The sequence below is a fragment of the Centruroides sculpturatus genome, unplaced genomic scaffold, assembly GCF_000671375.1.
Source record: "Centruroides sculpturatus isolate CEXI.00-Female unplaced genomic scaffold, Cexi_2.0 scaffold116, whole genome shotgun sequence".
NCBI classification, from domain to species: domain Eukaryota; kingdom Metazoa; phylum Arthropoda; class Arachnida; order Scorpiones; family Buthidae; genus Centruroides; species Centruroides sculpturatus.
In genome coordinates, this window is record NW_019384401.1 from 221,089 (window position 1) to 245,702 (window position 24,614).

Below are 24,614 nucleotides of genomic sequence, written 5' to 3' on the forward strand. Positions count from 1 at the left end.
TATTTTGAAGTTTTGCATTTAAATTTTATAAAAACTAGAAAATACATATTGTAATATAGCCAGCATCATATATAGAGTAATTATTGGTAAAAATATAGTGTAAATTTATAGATGGGAATATTCCCTGTTTCTTAGAGAAATATATCAAGTAAACTGTTTGTATACTTATATGTATTTAATTATAGAGTAGCATAGTCATTCTTATGATATGTTATTTCTTCATTATAATAACTTCTTTGTTTCACTTCTTTTAAATTTCATCTTTGTTTTGTAATTTTTTTGTTCTGATACTCTTTGACATTTGCTAATAACTTTTATTTATTTTATGTATTAATGAATCAATGAGAAATGAATGAATAAATAAAAAGTTATATATATATATNTATACGATTCACACAGTATTTTTATATGAAAAATACTTAAAATATTTCAAAACAATTGCAGTGTGACTCTAATAATCTTTGTTGATATGCCTGCTTGTACGCTCCACTGTTGCACTACAACACACTACAGGTGATGGGGCATTAATTAAAAACAAATTAAACTTTATTAGTGTAAATGTAATGACAATGGTAATAAGTGATTACACATCATAGAAAAGAGACAATTTCCTGTGAAATAGTGGCACAATTTAAAGAAATCTTTAGTTTTTTAAATTTTGCCACTATTTGTTGTCACAAGTTCCTTGTAGAATTTCCTTTTGTCTATATATGTGTAGCATTGTGATTGCACAAGGAAGCATAAAGCATTGTATGTTATCTTGCCCTCATTTGGTCCACAGATCACTCCTTCAACTGTCACTCCAGCTCCATCACATTTATAGGTCCTACAAATGCTCAATGGGTGGCACATCTGGAGACCAGATCAAGCAGACAGATCTAGAGACAACATTTGAGAGCCACATTACTCTGATATATTGCCACACTTCCATGGCAGAGGAGTGGCAATATAACAGAGAAATTTCTGGAAATCCTAGGTGTACACAGTGATCATTATTTTACTGGAAGATGACAGCCCTGCCATGGAAGGCAACATGTGAGGACATAATATTTCTTGAAGATACTCTTTTGATGTCAATGTCTCACACACTACTTCTGGGGGTGACCAATTGTCATTAATTGTTTTCAGACAAAGTTCTATTAAGAGTTGTTTACACTAATTCATTTTATTAAATTATAGTTTAATTCAAATCTGATATTGTACAGTACAAAATGATGTAATGCCAAACTTTTTATAAATTTTGCAAGTGTTATAAATATTTATACAAATTAAAATGTGCTGATTATAATAAAACATTTGCTTTTGTTTACCATACTATTTAAAAGTTTTTAAATAGTAATTTATTAATTTTAAGTTTGTAATTATTTTATTCTGTGTATATTTTGTAGAGATTTTGATAAGCTAGAAATAATTTTAATTATAGAAAATTTTATTTATTATTTATTTTACAAATAAATAGAAGAGTCTCAAAGGACAGTTGATATTCACTTCCCAACGATTAAAAAATATACTTAAAGAAACAAAAACAACAAATTACATAAAATAAAAAATTATATAATGCATTTTTATATTTTAATTTAAAACAAGAAAAATTAAGAAATAAAAAAATCATCAAAATTATTTAAATTTTAAGAAATATGATTAAAATAAAGGACCTTTGAGATACACTCAAATAAAAACATGGAATGAACATACAAGATGATGATTGTAAGTTTTTTTTTTGGTAGAATACATAAAAAAGCCAATCATGATAATAAAGCCATTAAAAAATTTAAATGAAATAATAAAATAAATAATAATAAATAATAAATAAAATTTAAATAAAAATAAAGTAAGTGATCAAAATATTTGATACACTCAAAAGACCAAGGAAAACATAACCTAATCCTAGCAATACTGATATTTTGAGTATATGGTAAGTGTAAGTTGCATAATTTATTAAAAATTAAATAAATTTTATCAAGAACTCTAGCAATCTTATCCAAAAAAGTGCAGCCTTAGACCAAATGGGCAGAGCCATAAACAAAACTTTTTGAATTATGTTATTTTTGCCATAATTTATTTTACTTCTGATTATGACATTATTACTGTAAATTGAAATCATTCTGTTTAGTCATCTTTATATATAAATTTTATTTTAAATTTGTGTCATAATATTCAGCTTTACTCTGAATAAAAAATTCAAAATTAAAGTTTTTGTTTACTAAAAAAATTTAATAAAAATGTACATTTTTAATATAGAAAAGAAGCCATAAAGCTGATGAATATTTAAGAATGATTCGTGAAAAAGGTCAATTAGAATTAGCTGTAAAACAGTGCATAGAAGCTGCTGGTCATGAATCTACTGTCATGAAACAAAAACAACTGTTAAGGGTAATATTCAAATTATATGTCACATATTATAGAAATTCAAAATTTTAGGAATTTTACAAAATTTAAATTGTAATATCTTAGTTCTATTATTATTACTTAAGTTATTAAATGATCTTTAAGATAAAATGTGTATGTAATTTTTAAAATAATCAATGTGTAGGAAAAAGTATATTAAACACTTTAGAAATATTCTTTTGGTGTAAGAAACATATGAAATAAAAAATAATAATCTATACCTTATTGTTTACAATCCAAATCCAAATTTTTGATTTTATATTTTGAAGTTTTGCATTTAAATTTTATAAAAACTAGAAAATACATATTGTAATATAGCCAGCATCATATATAGAGTAATTATTGGTAAAAATATAGTGTAAATTTATAGATGGGAATATTCCCTGTTTCTTAGAGAAATATATCAAGTAAACTGTTTGTATACTTATATGTATTTAATTATAGAGTAGCATAGTCATTCTTATGATATGTTATTTCTTCATTATAATAACTTCTTTGTTTCACTTCTTTTAAATTTCATCTTTGTTTTGTAATTTTTTTGTTCTGATACTCTTTGACATTTGCTAATAACTTTTATTTATTTTATGTATTAATGAATCAATGAGAAATGAATGAATAAATAAAAAGTTATATATATATATTGTATGTAACTTTTTATTCATTTATTTTTATATATATTTTTAATATATTTCTAATAAATATTATTATAAAGTCTTAGGATAATCATTTTGGAATGTTCAGTTTATTAAGTATTCAGAATGAGAACAAATTCCACAAGCCTATATTAAATATAAGTAAAACAGTTAATTCTGGTGAAAATATTAATTTTAAATACATTATTTTTAGTTTTTCTATTACATTTATTGTTTTATAAGTATATTAAAAAGCATACATAATAGAGTAATTTTAATTGATAATACATTAGATTTAAATTTATTTTATGAATGATTTTTAATATTTGAAATAATTTTTTAACATACCAATAAATACATTTAAAATTACAGGCTGCCTCATTTGGAAAAAGTTTTATTCCAAATATGAATCCTGAGGAATTTGTACAAATGTGTCGCACATTAAGGGTATTAAATGCTATAAGAAGTCATGAAATTGGACTTCCTCTTACATATACACAGTATCCTTATTATCTGACAATGATGCAATTATAAATTTTATATCTAATATATTTCCTTAATTACCTTTTAGATACAAATTTCTAACTATTCCAGTATTTTTAGATCGATTGGTATTAAGACGGCACTACTATTTAGCTATTAAAATTTGTCGTTATTTGAAAATTCCAGATAATGAAGGTTCTAATCGTATTCTTGCTCAGTGGGCATGTTATAAGGTAGAAAGTATTTGCTTTTTTTTTATAATTTAAGTCTATTTATAATCAAAATTTATAATCAAATTTTAGGTTAAACCACCTCAACTGGATCCAGATAAAGTTGCTAGTCAAATAGCTGAAAAAGTTGGATTTGATTCTGGAATATCTTACTCTGAGATTGCTAATAAAGCTATTGAATATGGTAACACAAAATGTGCTATAAGGGTAAATTATAACTTTGTCCACTACTTTATTAAAAAATTCATTTTCATTCATAGGCATTTAGATTTTTGAAATTCATATTTATATTTAACTAGTTATTAGATTATGAAGTTAGAGCTTCAGAACAAGTTCCATTACTAATTAAACTGAATCAAGATATTCAGGCAATGAGTAAAGCGATAGACAGTGGTGAAAGTGATTTAAGTAAGTGAAATTAAAAAAATAATAATAAATAATTTGAAGAGAAAATGAATAAATATTTATATTATTTTTCAGTATATTATGTTATTTTACATCTAAAAGAAACTATGGATCCTGGAGAATTTCACATGACACTTAGAAATTTCAGTGTTGCATATGCACTGTTTTTAAAGGTTAATTTTATAATTAACTTTTATTAAATAATTATAAAATACTATTTTAAGTACATTAAATATAATTATTCAGTTATGCAAAGAACAAGATTTAGAGATGTTAAGAAACATTTATTACCAAGAAGATGATTTTGCATCTGAAGGTAATTGCCGCATTCTAGAAAGTTATCAGGTGGGAGATTTAAAATTTTGTAATGAAGAAAAATTGATAAAAACTGTATTAAAAACAATTGTATATTTTATTTAGCATGTTGATAAGAGAATCACCACATTACAGTTGGCCTTGGATAGTTACAAAAAAGCAAAAAATGACTTTGCTGTTAAAGTAAATTCATTACTGTTTATATATTGATTTAATTATTATTATTTTGTATGATGATGATTGTATTTTAACTAATTTTTAGTGTACAGAAGAACAAATTCAGCTTGTAAAATATCAACAGAAATTAGAAGTAAAATTTGCACAAAAATATGTGGATTTATCAGTTCATCAAACAATAATCAAATTATTGAAACAGAAAGAATATAAAGTAGCTGAAGCTTTATGTAAGGACTTTAAAACACCTGATAAAAGGTTTGTTTTACAATGATATATATTCCTATTATATATTTGTTTCATTAAGGCATCACTGTCTTAGTTATTAAAAATAAATAGTATATCTTACCTTTTACCTCTGTCTTAGATAACATTTTATACTTTTATGTAACTACTAATATTTATCACATAAAGTACATAAGTTTTTTTCTTCATTTTTATTAGTGTTTATATTAAATTGTCATCAAATTATTATTTTTATTATTTATCCATTGTAATAAATTTTGAACAAAAATACATAAGAATATGTAAATGTTACTTTTTACTTATTTATTAGAATATTAAATTCTGATAATTTATTATTTATTTATTTAGAATATTCTAATAATAATAATTACATTAAAATATACTTAATTCTTATTACAACTACTGAATTTTGATTCTTATAATTATAAAATATTTTAAAATTATATCTAAATTTTTAATATATCCTCTTGAAAATATTTCTTAATTATAAATTTCAGTTATAATAATAATCTAAAATTGAAATCAAATAAGATTGAGCATGGGTAGTAAAGTAACTTTAATAAATTCTCTAATTATTTAAAAAACAAATAAAAATTACATCTAGTTTTTTGTCAGGAAAAATATTTTTAATAAATAAAGGTGTAATAATTTTTTTGAAATGTAGTGATAATTTAGTAAAATCTTTGTTCACATATGTCACTTTATTAGTACATTAAGAAGTATGAATATGAAAACAGTTTACTTGATTAATTTTATAGTTAACTATTTTAATTTTCTATTTGTTTCTATGAATCAACAACAGATTTTTCAGTCAAATTTACCTCAAATAAATTAATTTATAACATCATTATTAATATCTTGATTATTACTTTTAATAAATAATGATTAATAAAAATGAAACATTTTGGATTAAATGTAATAATTTTATATACAAAAACTTATCACATCCCAAATAGTTAATTTTCAGAATATCAAATATTCAGTCATTTCTGAAATAAAACTGTTCAGTTATTCAGCTATTAAATAATCAGTATTTTATGAAAAATTTTTCAAATCAATTTAAAACTTTGGATGAAAGTATGTGTAAATTTTTTTAATTTTTAACAAATATATTTTTAATGTGTTTAGAATTTTTTAAATTTTAACAAATTTAAAGTAATGTTTTTTTACCTTTGTAGAATTTATAAATGAAATTGTTAACATATATTTTGTTTTATCTCTTCAATAATAATGATACTCCTGTTTAATGTTATTTAGTGCCCATGTTTCAAAAAATCTAATGGGATGTATTTTGTTTATAGAATACTTCATTTAAAAAATTAATATTTTCTTCATTTTTATTAGTGTTTATATTAAATTGTCATCAAATTATTATTTTTATTATTTATCCATTGTAATAAATTTTGAACAAAAATACATAAGAATATGTAAATGTTACTTTTTACTTATTTATTAGAATATTAAATTCTGATAATTTATTATTTATTTATTTAGAATATTCTAATAATAATATTTTTAGAAGCATTTTATTTGAAAACAAAGGAGATGCTTTAACAAACTTCTTAATTTCATGAATGTTTTCAAAATTTTTTTTGAAAAAGAGAAGAAAATTGAATCTTTTGAATTAAAATGTTTTTGATCTTATCAAACCATGTTTCTTTTGCTTTTGTAAATATATACAAACTTTCAAGTTAATTTATCAAATTCAGTTGAGAACTATAGATTTAGAATATATAAACAGATAAAAATATTATTTTATAATTATTGTTATTTAAATTTTTGATCATAATTAAAAATTTAATAATAATCTTTATGATTTGTATTTTATATAGTTACNATGCCAAGGAAGAGAGGAAGGAGCAATTAAATAATTAAAATTGTAAAGGATTAAAAATAATATATAAAAATGGGGGAATATCGCACTTCTGACAATCGCTGCAATTGTGTGGGCTAAATTTGGAGGATCCGTGCTTCTCACATGGACAAGTGTATGTGGCCAACTCACGCGTCGGAAGATCTTCTGATTTATTTGTGTATGCACCAGACGGAAAAACAAAAAAATATCGTGTATCCACAAGCACTCCAATAAATAAATAGAATTGAAATGATACTTTGAAATGTTTTCCCGATGAAAATGAATAATAATAAGTTTCAATAAAAATGATAAAATGTAAATTGAATTTTATCATAATGAGTTTGCTTGAATTTTCTTTCTTCTGAGATCACAGCAATGCACGACGGGTAAGCTAGTTTGTAATAAATATTGAATGACTATATTGATTTAGATGTTGTTTTCAGTTATTATAGTTTCTGGAAGCAACAATGCATCCAATAATTTACTTTCTGTTGATGGTACTGGAGGATTTATAAATGTATATTGATGTTTTATTTAGTTCACTAAGATTTAAATACAGTGGTTTAAAGAAAATAGTTAAATTTATACAATGATATGTTTTGCTGTATAAGTTTATAAAAAAAAAAATAACAGTCTGTCAATAAACCTACATAATAAACCTACATATGGTGTGACTTAGTTAATGAGAGGACATAATATTGTTGAACTTTATATTACTCTTAATTAAAAAATTTCATAAAAGAAGTTTTAATTTTGAAGATGTAGAAATTTTTTGAGATTGATACTGACTTGTTTCAAGCCATACTGAAAACAGGTCTGTATCAAACTTCAGAGAAAATAAAAAATGACTTGGAATGCATAAAGCAACTCTTTTGAAGAATATTCAAAAAATTTGTTTGTATTTGTGTCTAAGTTCAAAATTAACTCAGCAACAGCAATTTAATGGATCCTGCTAACAGTTTTAAAACTTTGGATGAAAGTATGTGTAAATTTTTAAAATTTTTAACAAATATATTTTTAATGTGTTTAGAATTTTTGTATTGCTTCTCAATGATAACAATAATAATGCTTTTTGGATATCACCAGAAATGAAAAATGGCTTCCATATAACAACAATTGAATTTTGATACTTGACTATGTAATATTGATTCAAAGTAAACTTGTTGTCATAATTGAACATAAATGTAGACTTGAAAATAGATTTGATAACTATCAAAACAGTCACTTTATTTATCAGACTTACACCATCATGTTCAGTTTTGTGAGTTATTCTCAATCTTTCTGTGGTTGTAGAACACCATTTATATACTTTTTAATAATTGGGTCATTAGCATCAATACAGTCAAAATCTATAAACAATTTCAATAGAAACAATAGAAAATTTCAGTCATTTATTATCAATCATCAGTTGTCACATGTGATATATTTTATTAATATGAATACAACTGATATAAAATACAGTGGGTGATCGGTTAACGAACAAATCGGATAACGAACACTTTGGCGAAAGATTTTTATGTTCGGATAACGAACACCCCACAGAACAAACACAAGAAGAAGCGACATAAAATAATGAATACTGATTGGTCTTCCCTTGTCTTCGGGCAACAATTCGAAACTTTTTGGAGTGCAGGAGACGTCGACATCGATGCTCAAGCCGATCGGATAGTATTCCTCCAAACTTTGAAATCCTCCCTTGTAATTCCAGCCTTTTATTTTTCTGAGACGCAAGACTGTCGGGTAGGCATTTGTTAAGTTTTGCATCTGTTTTTCTTTTCGAAAGATGAGAGTATAATAGCAAAGGTAGAGAGTGGACAGAAGATACCTAATGTTGCTGGGCAACATGGAATAAACAGGTCTACAGTAGGCCTCAGTTCAATCTTATTTAAGAAAAATGCTGTATAATCAAAAAGACTGCAGCAGCTAAAGCAGTAACAAAAATCACTTCTGAGAAATAAAGAACATCGAAGAGTTCGTAATGGAACCTGAAACGGATTTGACGACAGAAGAACGCCTAGAACTTTTGAATGAAGAACACCAAGAAACTCTGCAAGATATGTTTTCTTCTGAAAAAGAGGATTAATGTCGATATCTGTTATTAAAGATCTTTTGTAGAAGTGGGAAGATGTCAGAACAACGGTCTTAGAATGGCATCGAAACCATGTTGAGGCTTGGGGACCTCTACAATTACAATGCTATTAATTACTTACGAAAAATCGTGAAGAAGAGAGAAAAGCAATCGACGTTAGACAGATTCTTTAACCCTTTCAAAAGGAAAAAAACATTACTAATTAAAACGCAACACTGTGTATGTATGTAGTTTTATTATTACATATAAATAAACGTAGTAAGAAGGTATATATTTTTTATTTTTTAAAGTTTCCAGAACGAATTAATTAAATTCCCATTAAAACCTACGGTAAATCAATAATCGGTTAACGAACAATTCGGATAGCGAACAAAATCTTGGAATGGATTATGTTCGTTAACCGATCACCCACTGTATACTTATTTTCATAAATTTCATTTTTCTTTAAGTATACTTTCAATTCTTATTATAGATTTAGGTTGCTATAAAACATTGCATGTTTTAACATTAAGTAAGTTTGTTTTATCATGATTTAAATAACACATATTTGATCTAATAGAACATTACAAGCATTAAATAAACAATTAATTTTTTTTTATTAGTTATATTTGTATATGTATCTGTGTGTGTATTTGGTAACTATGTTGTCAAGTAACATATGTCATATCATATAGGAAATAGCGCAGTGGCATGCAGTGACATTTGATGATAGGGAAGCTGTGCTGGCCCTGGATAGAATCTTGAAAGCATTATACGATATTTTGGAATGTAGCATCCACAAGCTAAACCACTTGAGTTTGGTACTCTGTATGCAAATGCGTATAATTGGCTGCTTTACACGATTCAAATATTTTTGTTGCAGAAGCTGTCCCGTATTCGACACTACAGCGCTTTCATTGGGAATATGCATACATGAATTTATATTCAAATATACAATAGTAATCTTATTATTTATTTCACATGTAGTATAGAAATAAGATACATAATGCAGTTATAATAAAATGTTAATTTTAATTAATTTAAAGTGGGTAAAAATATGAAAATAATTGCACANGTGCTATAAGGGTAAATTATAACTTTGTCCACTACTTTATTAAAAAATTCATTTTCATTCATAGGCATTTAGATTTTTGAAATTCATATTTATATTTAACTAGTTATTAGATTATGAAGTTAGAGCTTCAGAACAAGTTCCATTACTAATTAAAACGCAACACTGTGTATGTATGTAGTTTTATTATTACATATAAATAAACGTAGTAAGAAGGTATATATTTTTTATTTTTTAAAGTTTCCAGAACGAATTAATTAAATTCCCATTAAAACCTACGGTAAATCAATAATCGGTTAACGAACAATTCGGATAGCGAACAAAATCTTGGAATGGATTATGTTCGTTAACCGATCACCCACTGTATACTTATTTTCATAAATTTCATTTTTCTTTAAGTATACTTTCAATTCTTATTATAGATTTAGGTTGCTATAAAACATTGCATGTTTTAACATTAAGTAAGTTTGTTTTATCATGATTTAAATAACACATATTTGATCTAATAGAACATTACAAGCATTAAATAAACAATTAATTTTTTTTTATTAGTTATATTTGTATATGTATCTGTGTGTGTATTTGGTAACTATGTTGTCAAGTAACATATGTCATATCATATAGGAAATAGCGCAGTGGCATGCAGTGACATTTGATGATAGGGAAGCTGTGCTGGCCCTGGATAGAATCTTGAAAGCATTATACGATATTTTGGAATGTAGCATCCACAAGCTAAACCACTTGAGTTTGGTACTCTGTATGCAAATGCGTATAATTGGCTGCTTTACACGATTCAAATATTTTTGTTGCAGAAGCTGTCCCGTATTCGACACTACAGCGCTTTCATTGGGAATATGCATACATGAATTTATATTCAAATATACAATAGTAATCTTATTATTTATTTCACATGTAGTATAGAAATAAGATACATAATGCAGTTATAATAAAATGTTAATTTTAATTAATTTAAAGTGGGTAAAAATATGAAAATAATTGCACAATATTTTATTATAACATTTTAGAAAATACAAAGGAAGCTGTGCTTCCACAGCTTCCATGGACAGCACACCACTGCAATAATGATACTTTGAGAATTTTATTATAATGAATAGTCAAATCAGTGGTCAAGTAACAAAATTTTCTGATATGTCATGAAAGCATCAGCTTGTTAAAAAGGGAAAATATTCTTTGCCTCTTTCAAAAATTAAATTGCACCAGAAGAAAATTTTACTGCATCTGCAACATTTTCAAAATTTAATTTAAAGTAGGCAATTAAATAATCAAGACAATACTGATTCTCATATCTTTATATCCAATCAAAATAGGAAGGTAGATAGACTTGTTAGCTGAATAACTAGGTTGGAAGATATTGTCTTATTTTCATATTCACCAAACTTAGATTTTCAGTATTTATTTCCATACCTGCCAGATTTCCTTAAAGATGGAATATTTGTTTCTTATGAAAATTTTTATCAGCCACCACTACATTTTTTGATTCCAAACTTCAAAATTTTTTTATAAACAAAAGATAAAAAAGTTACCAAAAACACAGTAAATCATTATTAAGAATAATGAATACTATATATACAGTGGTACCTCAGGATATGAATGCCCCAGCATATGAAATTTTCATGATACGACATGAAATTCGAACATATTTTTGCTCCACATTATGAACAAAAACTCACCATACGACATTACATTAATTTGCAGTGCAATTTTTTATTCACTTCTGTTCATTGGTCTGAGTCCATGTGTTTGCTTCGTCATGGAAGGATCTCGCTCGATAAAGGAAATCTTGAAGTATTATCAGAAAGTGACTGATTTTATTGAGAAGAAACATCCCGAAAAGGTTCACACTGGCTGTATTGCTGCTCAGAGTAATGACATTTGCCTAAGTCATTTTAGAAACATTTTAAAAAGCAAGCAAAGCCAAACCTCTTTGGATAGATATTTTACCAAGTAACTTCTATCCAGTGAAAGTGCTGGTGGAAGTGAAGGAAAGAAAGCAAAAAGCAGTGGATAAAAATTAAAAATATATATATAAAACAACAATAATTTTTTTATCTTTTTTAAGTTATTTTTAAGTTATTGTTACATTATGTTATGTAAGTTAAGTTTTAGTATCATTTCCCTTCTCCCTCTCTTCTGCCACCAGTTTACACCTCCACCGTCGTCTATCCTCAAAGATAAAATGCAAATAAAACTATATTTTTTTTAATCAGTTATTATTTTATTATGGTTATTTATACATTTACAAATACAAAATGCATTTTTCAGTGTTTTCCTTACTAAAGTTATTTGTTTTTTTTAATGTACTACTTAGCTTTAATTTGAGTGTGTTTTAATGTTGGAATGAATTATTTGGTTTTACATGTAATAGTATGGGAAAAAATGATTCATCTTACAACATTTTCATGATACAATCTCAGTTTCAGAATGGATTGATTTCGTATCCTGAGGTATCACTGTATTTCGTATCACTGTAGTTGATTAAATTTTAAACTTCTGTAAGGAGAGACAAAATTTATAAAACAAAACTTTAAAATCATTAAATAGATATTAATTGTAAAATGAGTAGGAAAATTTAAAAATAATAATAAAATGTTAATTTTAATTAATTTAAAGTGGGTAAAAATATGAAAATAATCACACAATATGTATTTATATTTTAGAAAATACAAAGGAAGCTGTGCTTCCACAGCTTCCATGGACAGCACACCACTGCAATAATGATACTTTGAGAATTTTATTATAATGAATAGTCAAATCAGTGGTCAAGTAACAAAATTTTCTGATATGTCATGAAAGCATCAGCTTGTTAAAAAGGGAAAATATTCTTTGCCTCTTTCAAAAATTAAATTGCACCAGAAGAAAATTTTACTGCANAATTTATCAGTCAGTGTTCTTTTCCATCCATTTATGTCACAAGTACTGTAGTTATATTGTTGCATTTGCTGTTTTATTTGTCTAGATAACATCTTTATATGCAGAATAATTTGAAGACCATATTATGTGACTAATTAACAGCATGGAAAGATGATATATTGATATATATGTACATCTACCACCCCATCATACAATGAACCCCATCAATAGGAATGCATACAATTTCCCCATCAATAGATACATTGACATGAAACAAAGATATAAAAACTTGTTTATGAAAATAATTGTACAATATGCAGAGTAAGTGCCACTTCCCTAGTATTTTCTAAAATATAAATACATATTGTGCAATTATTTTCATAAACAAGATTTTATATCTTTGTTTCATGTCATATCAATGTATCTATTTTAGAATTAAAATAAATAAACTGATTATTTTTGTCATTTCCAGAATTTGTAAACTTTTATGTTAATATAAAGCAGATCCTCACTTAACACTGTTACATTATAATGTAGCCGAGAAAAGATACAAATACATTGTAATTATTACAGTAGCATTGTTGAATTTTCTTTATAAATGGCAAAACTGGTTCTATGAGGTTGCAGTTTTCATGAACCTATCCATCATATTAACCCTAAAACACAAAGCATCATCATTTTTACAACATGAGTTTGTCAATTCTTATTTTTCTCCTAGTTGTTTTGCACTATCTTGCTGTTGTTTTTAGTACCTTCCTACACTGTTGCCAGAATTTTCACGACAAGTGCAGATTTTTCAAATTGTTTTTGTTTGTGGAATAATTGAAACTGTTGTTGTCAATTTTATGAAGCTTTATGACTATATGTAGTGCCTAGAATAAGGATAGTCATGTTTATATTTAATGTGTGTGTGAATTTTGTCTTTATATGGCATAATTCATGTAGATTCTTTTTCATTTTTTAATTATGTACCTCGTCTCGAGGTATGTAATTGATTATATTCCAATATTGGATAAAGTGAAGTTTCATTTTTTAGTTTGTAGCCTCTTTCTGCTTCAGAAAAATCCATATATACTTATTTCTCCAAAAATAACTATTAGAGAAAAAAATATTCATTACTGCTCTGCACAACCTGATAGTCAATCATATTGTTGCATTCCAAGCAGAAATATTATTTATTTTATTCAATCACCTGTTGGATATGCTAAGGAAATGAAGAGAAATGATTTCTTCATTCATCTAAGTGAAAAGCTAACCAAACCATGGATAAAGAAAAGGCTAGAATCACATACCTTGCAGACAATTGCATCTCTTCATAGAAAATATTTTACAGAAAAAATATGCCATTCCCAGAGAGAATCCAACATCTGAAAATGAAATAACAATTTGTCACATCTAGCTTTTGAAAAAAACGAACTATTTTACTATTACATATTGCAGCCAGTGCAACACATACAATGTAAGGAACATCATGCAAATGTGTTAATTGCTGCAAATATATTTTATAAGAATAATTCAGTGTCTGAAATTGTATCAAAACTGGTATATTTCATCATTATATTTCATTTGTTATATTACTGTCAGTTGTGACCTAAGGTTAAGTGAGACCTTACTGTATTATTGTAAATTGTTATTGATATAAACAAAATGTGATTAATGGCAAAATAAAAATGCTTACTTGTCTGTGAGATACTTCTGTAAACAGATAATTAAATGATTTATATGGTTTTCTTTACAAATCATTTAAATGTCATTTTAGAAAGTTCATTAACCCTGCAGAACAGTTATATCAAGCAAATATTTGTATAACTGATTTGCATATCTAAAATTCTATTGCAATGTAGTTATGAAATTAATTTTGTTTATTCAATTTACAAGTGATGAAAAGTGAAAATATTAATAAAAAAGCATTTTAATACACACATTTAAAATAATTGTAACATAAGAAAAGTAATGTTCATAATCATCTGCTAAATCTGCTCATCTCAAATGATGATGATTTAAAAACTTTAAAATTTAGAATTACATAAGAAAATATTTAGTTAAATTATCTTGTACGTCCTGTACTTTTTAAATTTCATAAAAATGTTATAAGAATTTCTTAAAATTTGTTGAAATCACAGACTATTTTCTCTGAAATATTTTCAATAATTTAATGAATGAAAGAATGAATACTTACTTCTATATAATGAATTTAACATTGGTTTTAGATTGTATTATTACTGATTTAGATTGTTTTATTACTGATGACAATGTAACATGAGAAGTTTTTTTTTTACAAAGACACATTTTATTTCCTATTTTTCTTTCTCTAGTTAGTAATAATGCAATAAACTGTCATCCTGGAAATCCAGTTTGAAATCAGTCTGACTGACATAATATAGCAGTTAATTTGGATTAGGCATTGTTCCTTACCTTTCTCTTATGCTGGTTGATTCATTAAGTCTGACTTATCCATAATGAAAAAAATTGAAGTTGACTATGCAGCTGACAATGTATTTGTTCTCTCATAAAAGAATTTATCAGTCAGTGTTCTTTTCCATCCATTTATGTCACAAGTACTGTAGTTATATTGTTGCATTTGCTGTTTTATTTGTCCAGATAACATCTTTATATGCAGAATAATTTGAAGACCATATTATGTGACTAATTAACAGCATGGAAAGATGTATATTTTAGCAGATGTGTTAAGTTTGATTTTTCATGAGGAATCAATAACAAACACAAAATTAAAGGGTTCAGAGTTGGTTTCATTATGTCACTATACAGCATATCTTGGAGAGAGTATATCATTCATGAAGAAAAACATTTGTTTTCAGTCAACTGACTGGCAGCAAATAATGCTGTCTGACATTTTTATTGGATATATTTCAGGATTTTCTGATAGATTTATCCCAAGATTTACTGATGAATTTCATGTGTTTATTTGCTCACAGGAAGCATTACATAGTAAAATTCTCTTGCATCTAATTTTTTATAATTTTATCCATATGTTATTTCTGCTAAAATCATCTGCTTTGAATATTTACAATGTCATTTGTCAAAAAAGAGTTGCATAAATAAAGTTTCATATTAAAAATATATTATGCCAGACATTTAAAAGTTTTCTTAAATATTTAAAAGTATATAATTTCTTTATTAAAAATATGGTAATGTCTAATAAATGTAATATATTGTAATTGTAAAAATTGTTTTAAAATTATTCTGATACAAATCTTAAAAAAATTTGATTAGTATATAAATAAATAGCTTTATAGTTATTAAAAACAGAATTATTTGGTAGCAAATGAGTAAATTCAAGATATAATATTTGGTCAAACTTAATATTTTGTTTGTTCTCTAAACAGATCTGATGTAATTAATATCCAAATAGTTGTTGTATATTTACAAACAATTATGTTTATGAGAAGATGAGATAAATTTGTTGATGAGATCATCACTCTATGTTTATTATTTTGATTAAGTATCCCTGTACATTTATTTATATATAGTCTTTTTTTAAGAAGCTATCTGTTACTAAGGTCTTTTTGCTGTTTCTATGTAACATCTCCAAAATGTTATATGGTAAATTTGAATTAAATTGAATTCTTATTATTAAAGAAAAGCATAAAAATACAATACATAACAAATTGTAAATTATTTCTGTAGATAAATTGATTTAGTTCTTGTATCATATAAATGGCTATGTTTGAAGAAAACTTTACTTTAGATGCAATTACTAGGGATAAGCGATCTTTTTAAGTGTGCATGCCAGATCCATAATGCAAAATTTTCTCTTATGTCAACTAAAAATTTTTGGGAGTATATTATTTGATGTCTTTTAAGTATTAAGAGAATCTTTTCAAATAATTAAAAATCCACACATACACACACTTAGAAACCTGACTTAATGCTTTAGAAAACACAAAAAAATGTATATAATAATGGTTCAACAAATAAAAAAAAAACACTCCAGTTATGACTGCCTGAAGAATGATGCAATGACAGAATGGGATAACTTGTGAGTCAGTAAAATGCAGAAATAGATATCTTGGAAATAGGATGTTTACTCCATTTTATTACTTATTATTACTAAAACAATTGATAGTGTTTGTTTTTTATTGCTTTATTCAATAAAACTGTATTCTATTAAGTTAAAATACGTAAATCAGTAAACTTATTGGATATTTACTTTTTAAGGTAGTAAGGTTGTGNAAAATTTTCTCTTATGTCAACTAAAAATTTTTGGGAGTATATTATTTGATGTCTTTTAAGTATTAAGAGAATCTTTTCAAATAATTAAAAATCCACACATACATACACTTTAAAACACACACACACAAAATAAATATATAATTTTTTAGTGTATAATTTTATATATATATATATATATATATACAGTTATACAGTATATATAAAATTATTATAAAGATAATGTTTGGCTGCCTGGTAAATGATGCAATTGAATAGGATGAAACTTGTAAGTCACTATATTGCAGAGATAGCTGTCTTAGAAATAGGTTGTTTCATTTTATTATTATTACACTAAAACAGTTGATAGAGTTTGATTTTTTATTGCATTCAATAAAATTGTATTTTATTAAGCAAGTTAAAATGTACAACTTAGCCAGAAGACGTTGCATATTTATTTTTTAAGATGAGCCCTGGATTGCCTGCTGAAAAAAGTCATTTGCATGCCATGTTTGTCACATGTACCAAATGTTGCCAACCTTTGTCCTATACTCTAGATAAATGAGAAAAGAGATATCTCAAAATTCAATCTATTTCCCAACTCAACAAAAAAAAATTGGCAATATCATATTATCTACTGTATATGATATATAGGATAGGATGTTAAAGGAAAGGCCTGACTCAATGGTATAGCCTTGGAAAGGAAAGGGAGATAGGTATGGTTAAATAGAGTGAGGTGGGGTGGGAATGAGGAGGAAAGGAGGGCCACAGAGCATCTGCTGGTAACCAATGGTGGAATGCAAATGATACAGAAGGGACCGCATGTGGATAGTATACCAAGTAAGATGGCTGAGCGAGAGACATGACAGTAACCAATTGGTGGGGGGCGATCTACAGGTACCACCATGACAGCAGGAGTCCAGAGAAAGGTGGTAATGAACTGTAAGAGTAGATAGTTGTCGATAAATAATGCATCCAATATACAGGGTAATGCTTATTGCAAGGGAATTACGTAGTACAGTGGTTAAACATAAAACATCAGGTAACCATAGACCAATGGTTATACATGTTACAAAGGGAATACAAGTTACAGTGGTTATACATAATATGATGGATAGACGAAACACAATGGTTATACAATATGCTATTTTACATTTTACAATGGTAGCCTTGTAACATTGGATATATAAATTACAATGGTTGAACATGATAAGAAGGAGATCGATGATGCCATAGATAAACAAGATATAATACACTAGGCTGAGTAGCAGTAGGGTAATACCCCATTTGCACCGAGCATTTCGATCTAGATTGTGACCAAGGTCGGAGACTGTTCCATGGTGCGACCTTTCTTGACCGTTTCAATCTCGACTGAAACAAGGCTAAATCGCGATCGACTCGCGAGAGTTCTTGAAACTAGATCCAGTCATAAGAGAGATCCCACAATCCCACGCGCGCGAGAAAATACAAGATGGCTGCTGAACATGTGCCCGGCTATCAACAGAAAAATAAAAAAGATATCTGGAGAGACGATGACATCTGTCTATTATTAGATATACGGCAAGAAAAAGTATTTATTTCTAACCAAAACTTCCATTTTGTTTGTTGGTGTTTGTGACTTACCGCGTAGTTATGTCAGTCTTATTATCATGTGTAATATCTGGGTTCTTCTTGAGTGGATTGCCTGTGCGAACAGCATGATGTTTGACTGGCGACAGTCACAATTCAGATTGTAGGTAAATTGAGATTGAAGTGAGTCGTGGATTGTGTGCGAATGTAGTATAACACAGCAAAGAGGATATGGAGTTATAAGTTGCTTATGTTGGTCTGCTGGCAGTTCATAAGTTTAAGATTGTGTACAAAGTTCGTAAAGGCATGGTAGATTTTCCTGTTGTCCATGAAGGTATGTAGATTGCAGGGCCATTGGTGCCTGTTGTTTTCCACCAGTTGTCTGAGATGGGAGCGGTGAGTAGTATGTTTAGTGCAAGTAAAGATTAGACTGTGCGGGTCATCACCTTCTACACTGCAATTGCACAGACCATTGCCTTTCTTTAAGAAACAACAAAGGTAGGCCCTGAAGTTGCTGTGTGCCGTCTGAATCTGTGTGAGAGCATGTATAGTATCTAGATGTTTGTTAAGCATCCTAATGTTAACATTAGGGATGAATTCATGAGTGATGCAGCTGGTGTTGCTTTTGTCCCACTCTTCTTGCCACCTGACTATGATGATGATATAAAGATTGCTGCTGCAGAGATAGGACATTGGGAGTGACAAGTGACTGCAATTCGTGACAATATCCTTAGCTTTTTTGGCTAAGTAGTCGGCTTTATCATTCCCTAGGTTGCCAGAGTGCCCTCTTATCCAATAGAAGTTTATTATGGTTGTGTCTTCGAGTGCATATATTAGCTTGAGGCTGTTTTTAATTATGGGGAGTTTGGAGTTTTCATATTTTATTTGATAGTGGGCACTCCGGCTATCACTGATGATGATGATGATTGTCCTGTGTCATAGCCATTGGATATTGATATAAACATACTTTAAAGAGTTGAAGATTATGAGTGATTCAGCCTGGTTAATTGAGCAGCTGTTATGCAGTTTGTATACTGCTTGCCAAAAGTTCCTTTTTGAAGAGTCCTCAAGGCATACTGATGCACCTACATCATCTGACGTTTTAGAACTGTCAGTAAAGAAGTTGAGGGCATTTGGGATAGAGGTTTCTTTGAGGTAAAAATTGCTAGAGATATTACTGGCTAGGTGTTTGTTCTCCATATTCATGTTAAGGTCAACACCATTCTTAGCGATTTCATTGACAAGAGAGTGGGTAAGAGCAGGAAGATTAAGGTCAAAGATATTTTATGGAGTTGATCTTGATTGATGTCTGTTGTGATCATCTTTATGAAGAGGTTCTTAATATACCTGTATAAGATAGTCAGGTGAATAGGAAGCAGCTCTGCAATAACCAATAGTACATCCATGGGGGCTATCCTATAGGATTTAGTAATTGCAATGGCTCTGGTTTGTTGTGCTGAGAGGAGTTTATGGCAGATGTGTGTCTTGGCAACTAAATGGCCCCATACCTCACAACTATATGTGAGAATTGGCTCTACGGTCCCCTTGTAGATTGTCCTACTGTTTTGATGGTTCAAGCCCCACTAGTTCGGGTGATGCACCTAAGTGTGTGATTGACTCTTACAGCCTTGTTGTAAGTGTAGTGGATATGATCCCTCCAAGTTAGTTTTGAGTCTAGGATCACACCCAGATACTTGATATTGTTTGTCCACTGGATTTTCTGATTGTTAATTTTAATAGAGGGTCACTTCTGGAGGGGATTCCCTTTGGGAAAAACCATACAATTACATTTATTGTAACTGATTATAAGCTTGTTTTCCTCACTCCACTTGTACACCAACTTTAGCAGATTATTTGTATAAGTCTGTAAGGTTTTGTGATTTTGATGGCTTAGCAATATATGATATATAGTGAGACAACCATTTATTTGGGCCTAATTACTGCTTATTTGGAACAGTGATAATTGCAATTGAATGGCAAGCTATAAATGGTGTTCATCTCAGAAGTATAGCTACCATGGAGCAGTTGGAACAAACTGCTCCAGGCATATGAATTGTGAGGGTGCCAAATTAGAAAGGGAGAAATAAAATTTTTTAAAAACATTTATAAAACATTCTTTTGGATTTAATAATTAATCAATTAACTATTAGATTTGAATCTAGTTGACAAGTATGTACACTTTTTATGGTTATCACCTGCATATCTTGTCATGTCATCTGATAAAAATATTCTGGAAGTATCAGAATTGTTACAACCAGCATATTCCTTTGACATTTTGAGTAGTTTTGGATCACAACTGCTTTGATTTTAAATATGTTTTTATACTCAAGTAAAAGAAATTACTTTTATATGCAAAGTTGCTGAACTACTTTTAATTCACACCGCAGCTTCAAGTAGCTTCTCTGACATTATTGCAGCATGCCTCTTTTTTTTTTAAAACTTTACCGGTGACAACAGTGACAGCAGAACGAAGTTTTTCAAAACTAAAATTTATCAAAACTTATTTAAGAAGCAGTTTGTCACAACACCATCTTTGTTCTGGCTACTATATCAATTGAAAAAACAATAGCTTATCAACTTGATATGGAGAAAGTGATTGATCAATTTGCAAACGAAAAAGTGCAAAAACAATTTTGAAGTTTTTTTGTGTATTATTATGTATTTGTTATGAAACTAAACTTGCATACATTTTGTCAATACACTTTATATAATAGGTAGTAAATATTATTAAGTACGCTGTACTTAAAGAATTTGCAAACGAAAAAGTGCAAAAACAATTTTGAAGTTTTTTTGTGTATTATTATGTATTTGTTGTGAAACTAAACTTGCATACATTTTGTCAATACACTTTATACGTAGGCTGTTTTTTTGTTTGTTTGTTTTTTTTTTTAAGCTCTGATGGTCAAACAAAGACAAGTGTAAATATCAAAATGAGTTTATTATCAAAAGTTAGNGAGTAAGGTTTTAAATTGAAATAATTAGATATATATGTTTTTAAATTAAATGTTCAAAATAAATCTTGCAAGACCTATTCCAAGGAACAAGGGGGATGGAAAGGTAATACCATAAAATTTATTAAATTGAATATCTTATTTTTGAAATGCTTTGCATCTTAAATAAATTGTTATTGAGTAAGGTTTTAAATTGGAATAATTAGATGTATGTTTTTAAATTAAATGTTTAAACTAAATTTTTTGAGACCTCTTCCAAGGAACAAGGGGGGGTGCAGTGATTCTACTTGTGCCAGGGTGCTGAATATGAAGCAATGATACTGGTTCATCTAGTTGCATTTCAGTTATGTCAGTTATCACAGGTTGTACCGTAGATTCTACAGATATTCTCAAATTTGCTTGGCCTAAGAGAATTTAGATTAGGATAGAAAAAAAGTGATTTTGATTATAGAACAAAATGTTACAAAACAATCATAGACTTGAGAAAAGCAAGAAATGTGATGATATTTATGCTTAAATTGTCAACTAGGACTTAATTTATTACTAGGACATATTATACTGGATATAATAAGTTCTAGTTGACAATTTAAGCATAAATACATAAGTTAAGGACACAAAGGCATAAAAGTTGTGATGATGATATGCTTAAGAATATGACTGTGCAGGATGCTAGAGAATATTGCTGAATTGATACAATATTTCATGCAGGAAGAGAAAGTAAACAGTCCTTTATGTATGTTGTTATTGTAAATAAATACATACATAAATTCTCATTTTAATAAACTGTCCATGTTTCCTTTAAATTTAAAGATGGAATTCCAAATGAATTTATCCAACATAATGAAGAGAAAGAAAGATTCTGGTTTATCTTGTAAGTAGTATAGGGGAAAAGGCCAGCTTATTGGAGACAGGACCTTGAGTGCAGTGTGTCTTGAGATATAATGAAGCAATGAGAAAAACCATTTTCCAGAAATTTCACAGAAATAAAGTTTCTGTGGTAATCAAAATGCTTAATTTGTAGGATTGATGGAGGTTTCTTCTGTTGCATGCAAATATACAAAATATCCTACCAGCAGACAAAACCAAATTGAAATAGCATGTACGGTATAATATGACAGTGAAATTGTGTGTGCAAAAATGCATTTCTTTCATGGCCTAGAAAGTGTCAGAATAGAACAACTTGTCACAATCTCAGCCTTCATTTTATTCACATTACCAGATAAAAGAGGTAAACACCAAAATTATCCAAGGAAAAACAACAAACTATTCTGTTTAATGTTCATTTTCAGAATTATTGACTTTGAAACAATAAGAAACAGCAAAACAATTTATTGATACATATTATATGAGATTATATGCAGCTGTCAATGAACACATTTCCTTGCTTCCATGATACAAAACCAATTACAGCCAAAAGGACAATCCAAACAGAGAATATTTTTCAATCAAATATTTTATCAGCTCATGCTATGAACATTATCATAATATTTTCTGCAAGGATAGACATGTTGCATCCGTTTCACAGGATATAACCAACATCATAATTAGCATGAAATGTGATAACTCATAATTGTTTCTGTTATTGTTGCCATACTGATTTCTGCATTTATGCAAATACTGCATTAATGCATTTCAGTTATATGTAATTTGTACTTAATTATGAAAAAATCTTAGGTTGTATTACATAGAATTAAAATTAGAAAGAAATTTCAAAAACTTTGCATTTTTCTCAAAACTATCTCATTGGCACTTATCTGAGTTCTTCGTGTATTTTATGATAAATATACTATTATACTAAATATATACAGTATGATTAAATGATTAAGTTGCTATCGAGATGGATACTTAATTGCCTACCTTTAGTTCAAAATTATTAATGCTTTATATATTTAATTAGTCAAATTTTGGTGTGTTTAAATGTCAATACCAAAATCTTTCTTTTGTTTTTCTTATCAAAAATTTCAAAAAGTAACAAATTACAGTAATACCCTGAACTTACGTGATATGTGGGACCGAGCGATAATCGTGTAAGTCGAATTCGCGTAAGTTGGGGTATAATTTCACAATTTGTGTAAAATCCAAGTCAAACGTATGTAAGCTAATAAATGTTCTTGTTAATTTTATCTCGTCTTTTGATTCGTTCTCGGTTGCAAGAAATCACCACGTAGAGTCTCTCAAGTCTCCGTAGATATAACAAACACAGAAATAAATAACACAAAATAAATTGTAGCTATGTGTCGATTCCGCGCGACACGTCCAAACATGTAAGCCGAACAGTAGTTTGGGGGGAGTGAGTAATCGAGAGTTGCGTGGCACTCAAACAAAAGACGAATCGACGAGATTTGAAAATCGCGTAACTCCAGGTTCACGTAAGTCGAGGTATTACTGTATTCAATTTTATTGGTAGTCTTTGTAAAATCCATAAACTTTCACTTTCCAGTTTATCATTCATATTCTTGGGTATAAATTTTTTGATCAATTTTGAATCAACATTGTATCAATAAATTGTTTTGCTGTTTCTTATTGTTTCAAAGTTTATAACTCTGAAAACGAACATAAAACAGAATAGTTTGTTGTTTTTCCTTTTATGATTATATATAAACTAATTCTAATAAAGCAGTTTTTAGAACAAAATTGTTTTATGCATTTTCCTTTTTAAAATATGGGTATTTCTTGTATAACACAGTAGTTATGTTTTGAAAAAGTTTGATGTTATGCAAATCCATGCTATATGAAACAAAGCACTAATGCAAAACATAGAGTTAGGTTCCAGAAGTTAGCAGGTGTATACTATTCTTTTTGTTACTAAGAGAAATATGTTTATTAAAGTAATCAATAATTTATTTTCAATCAATAATTAATTTACAATTACAATTAAAAGTGCTATGTTATGCATTAATATTAATTTTAGTTAAACCAGGAAATTTTCTTTTTTACAAAGTATCATTATCATCTCAGCTTTTTTATTGATCTTGATCAGAAGTATCAGCAACATTTGCATATTTTAATTTTTATCATAAAAAGTTATTATGGACGACAAAATAAAAATGTTATTAATCGAAAATTTGTTCTAGTCGATTGCATTTGTTTAGCAAGTACCAGGCAACTTTTTCCACAATTTGTGTTCAAGTATCAAATTGTGTAAGTACTGAGATACTGCCATATTTCATTTGTTTCATTCTATT

At 27.9% G+C, this 24,614-nt stretch overlaps 1 protein-coding gene across 2 annotated transcripts in view; it reads left to right on the plus strand.

The window, feature by feature from the left end:
- Positions 1-24,614, plus strand: part of LOC111618664 (vacuolar protein sorting-associated protein 16 homolog) — a 95,804-nt gene that overhangs the window by 34,535 nt on the left and 36,655 nt on the right. For both annotated transcript variants that reach the window (XM_023360221.1, XM_023360219.1), the window contains exons 14-21: positions 3,393-3,520; positions 3,592-3,736; positions 3,806-3,940; positions 4,033-4,141; positions 4,214-4,311; positions 4,385-4,483; positions 4,559-4,636; positions 4,716-4,885. In XM_023360221.1, the coding sequence (XP_023215989.1) occupies positions 3,393-3,520; positions 3,592-3,736; positions 3,806-3,940; positions 4,033-4,141; positions 4,214-4,311; positions 4,385-4,483; positions 4,559-4,636; positions 4,716-4,885 (962 nt within the window). The remainder of the gene's footprint in view (positions 1-3,392; positions 3,521-3,591; positions 3,737-3,805; positions 3,941-4,032; positions 4,142-4,213; positions 4,312-4,384; positions 4,484-4,558; positions 4,637-4,715; positions 4,886-24,614) is intronic.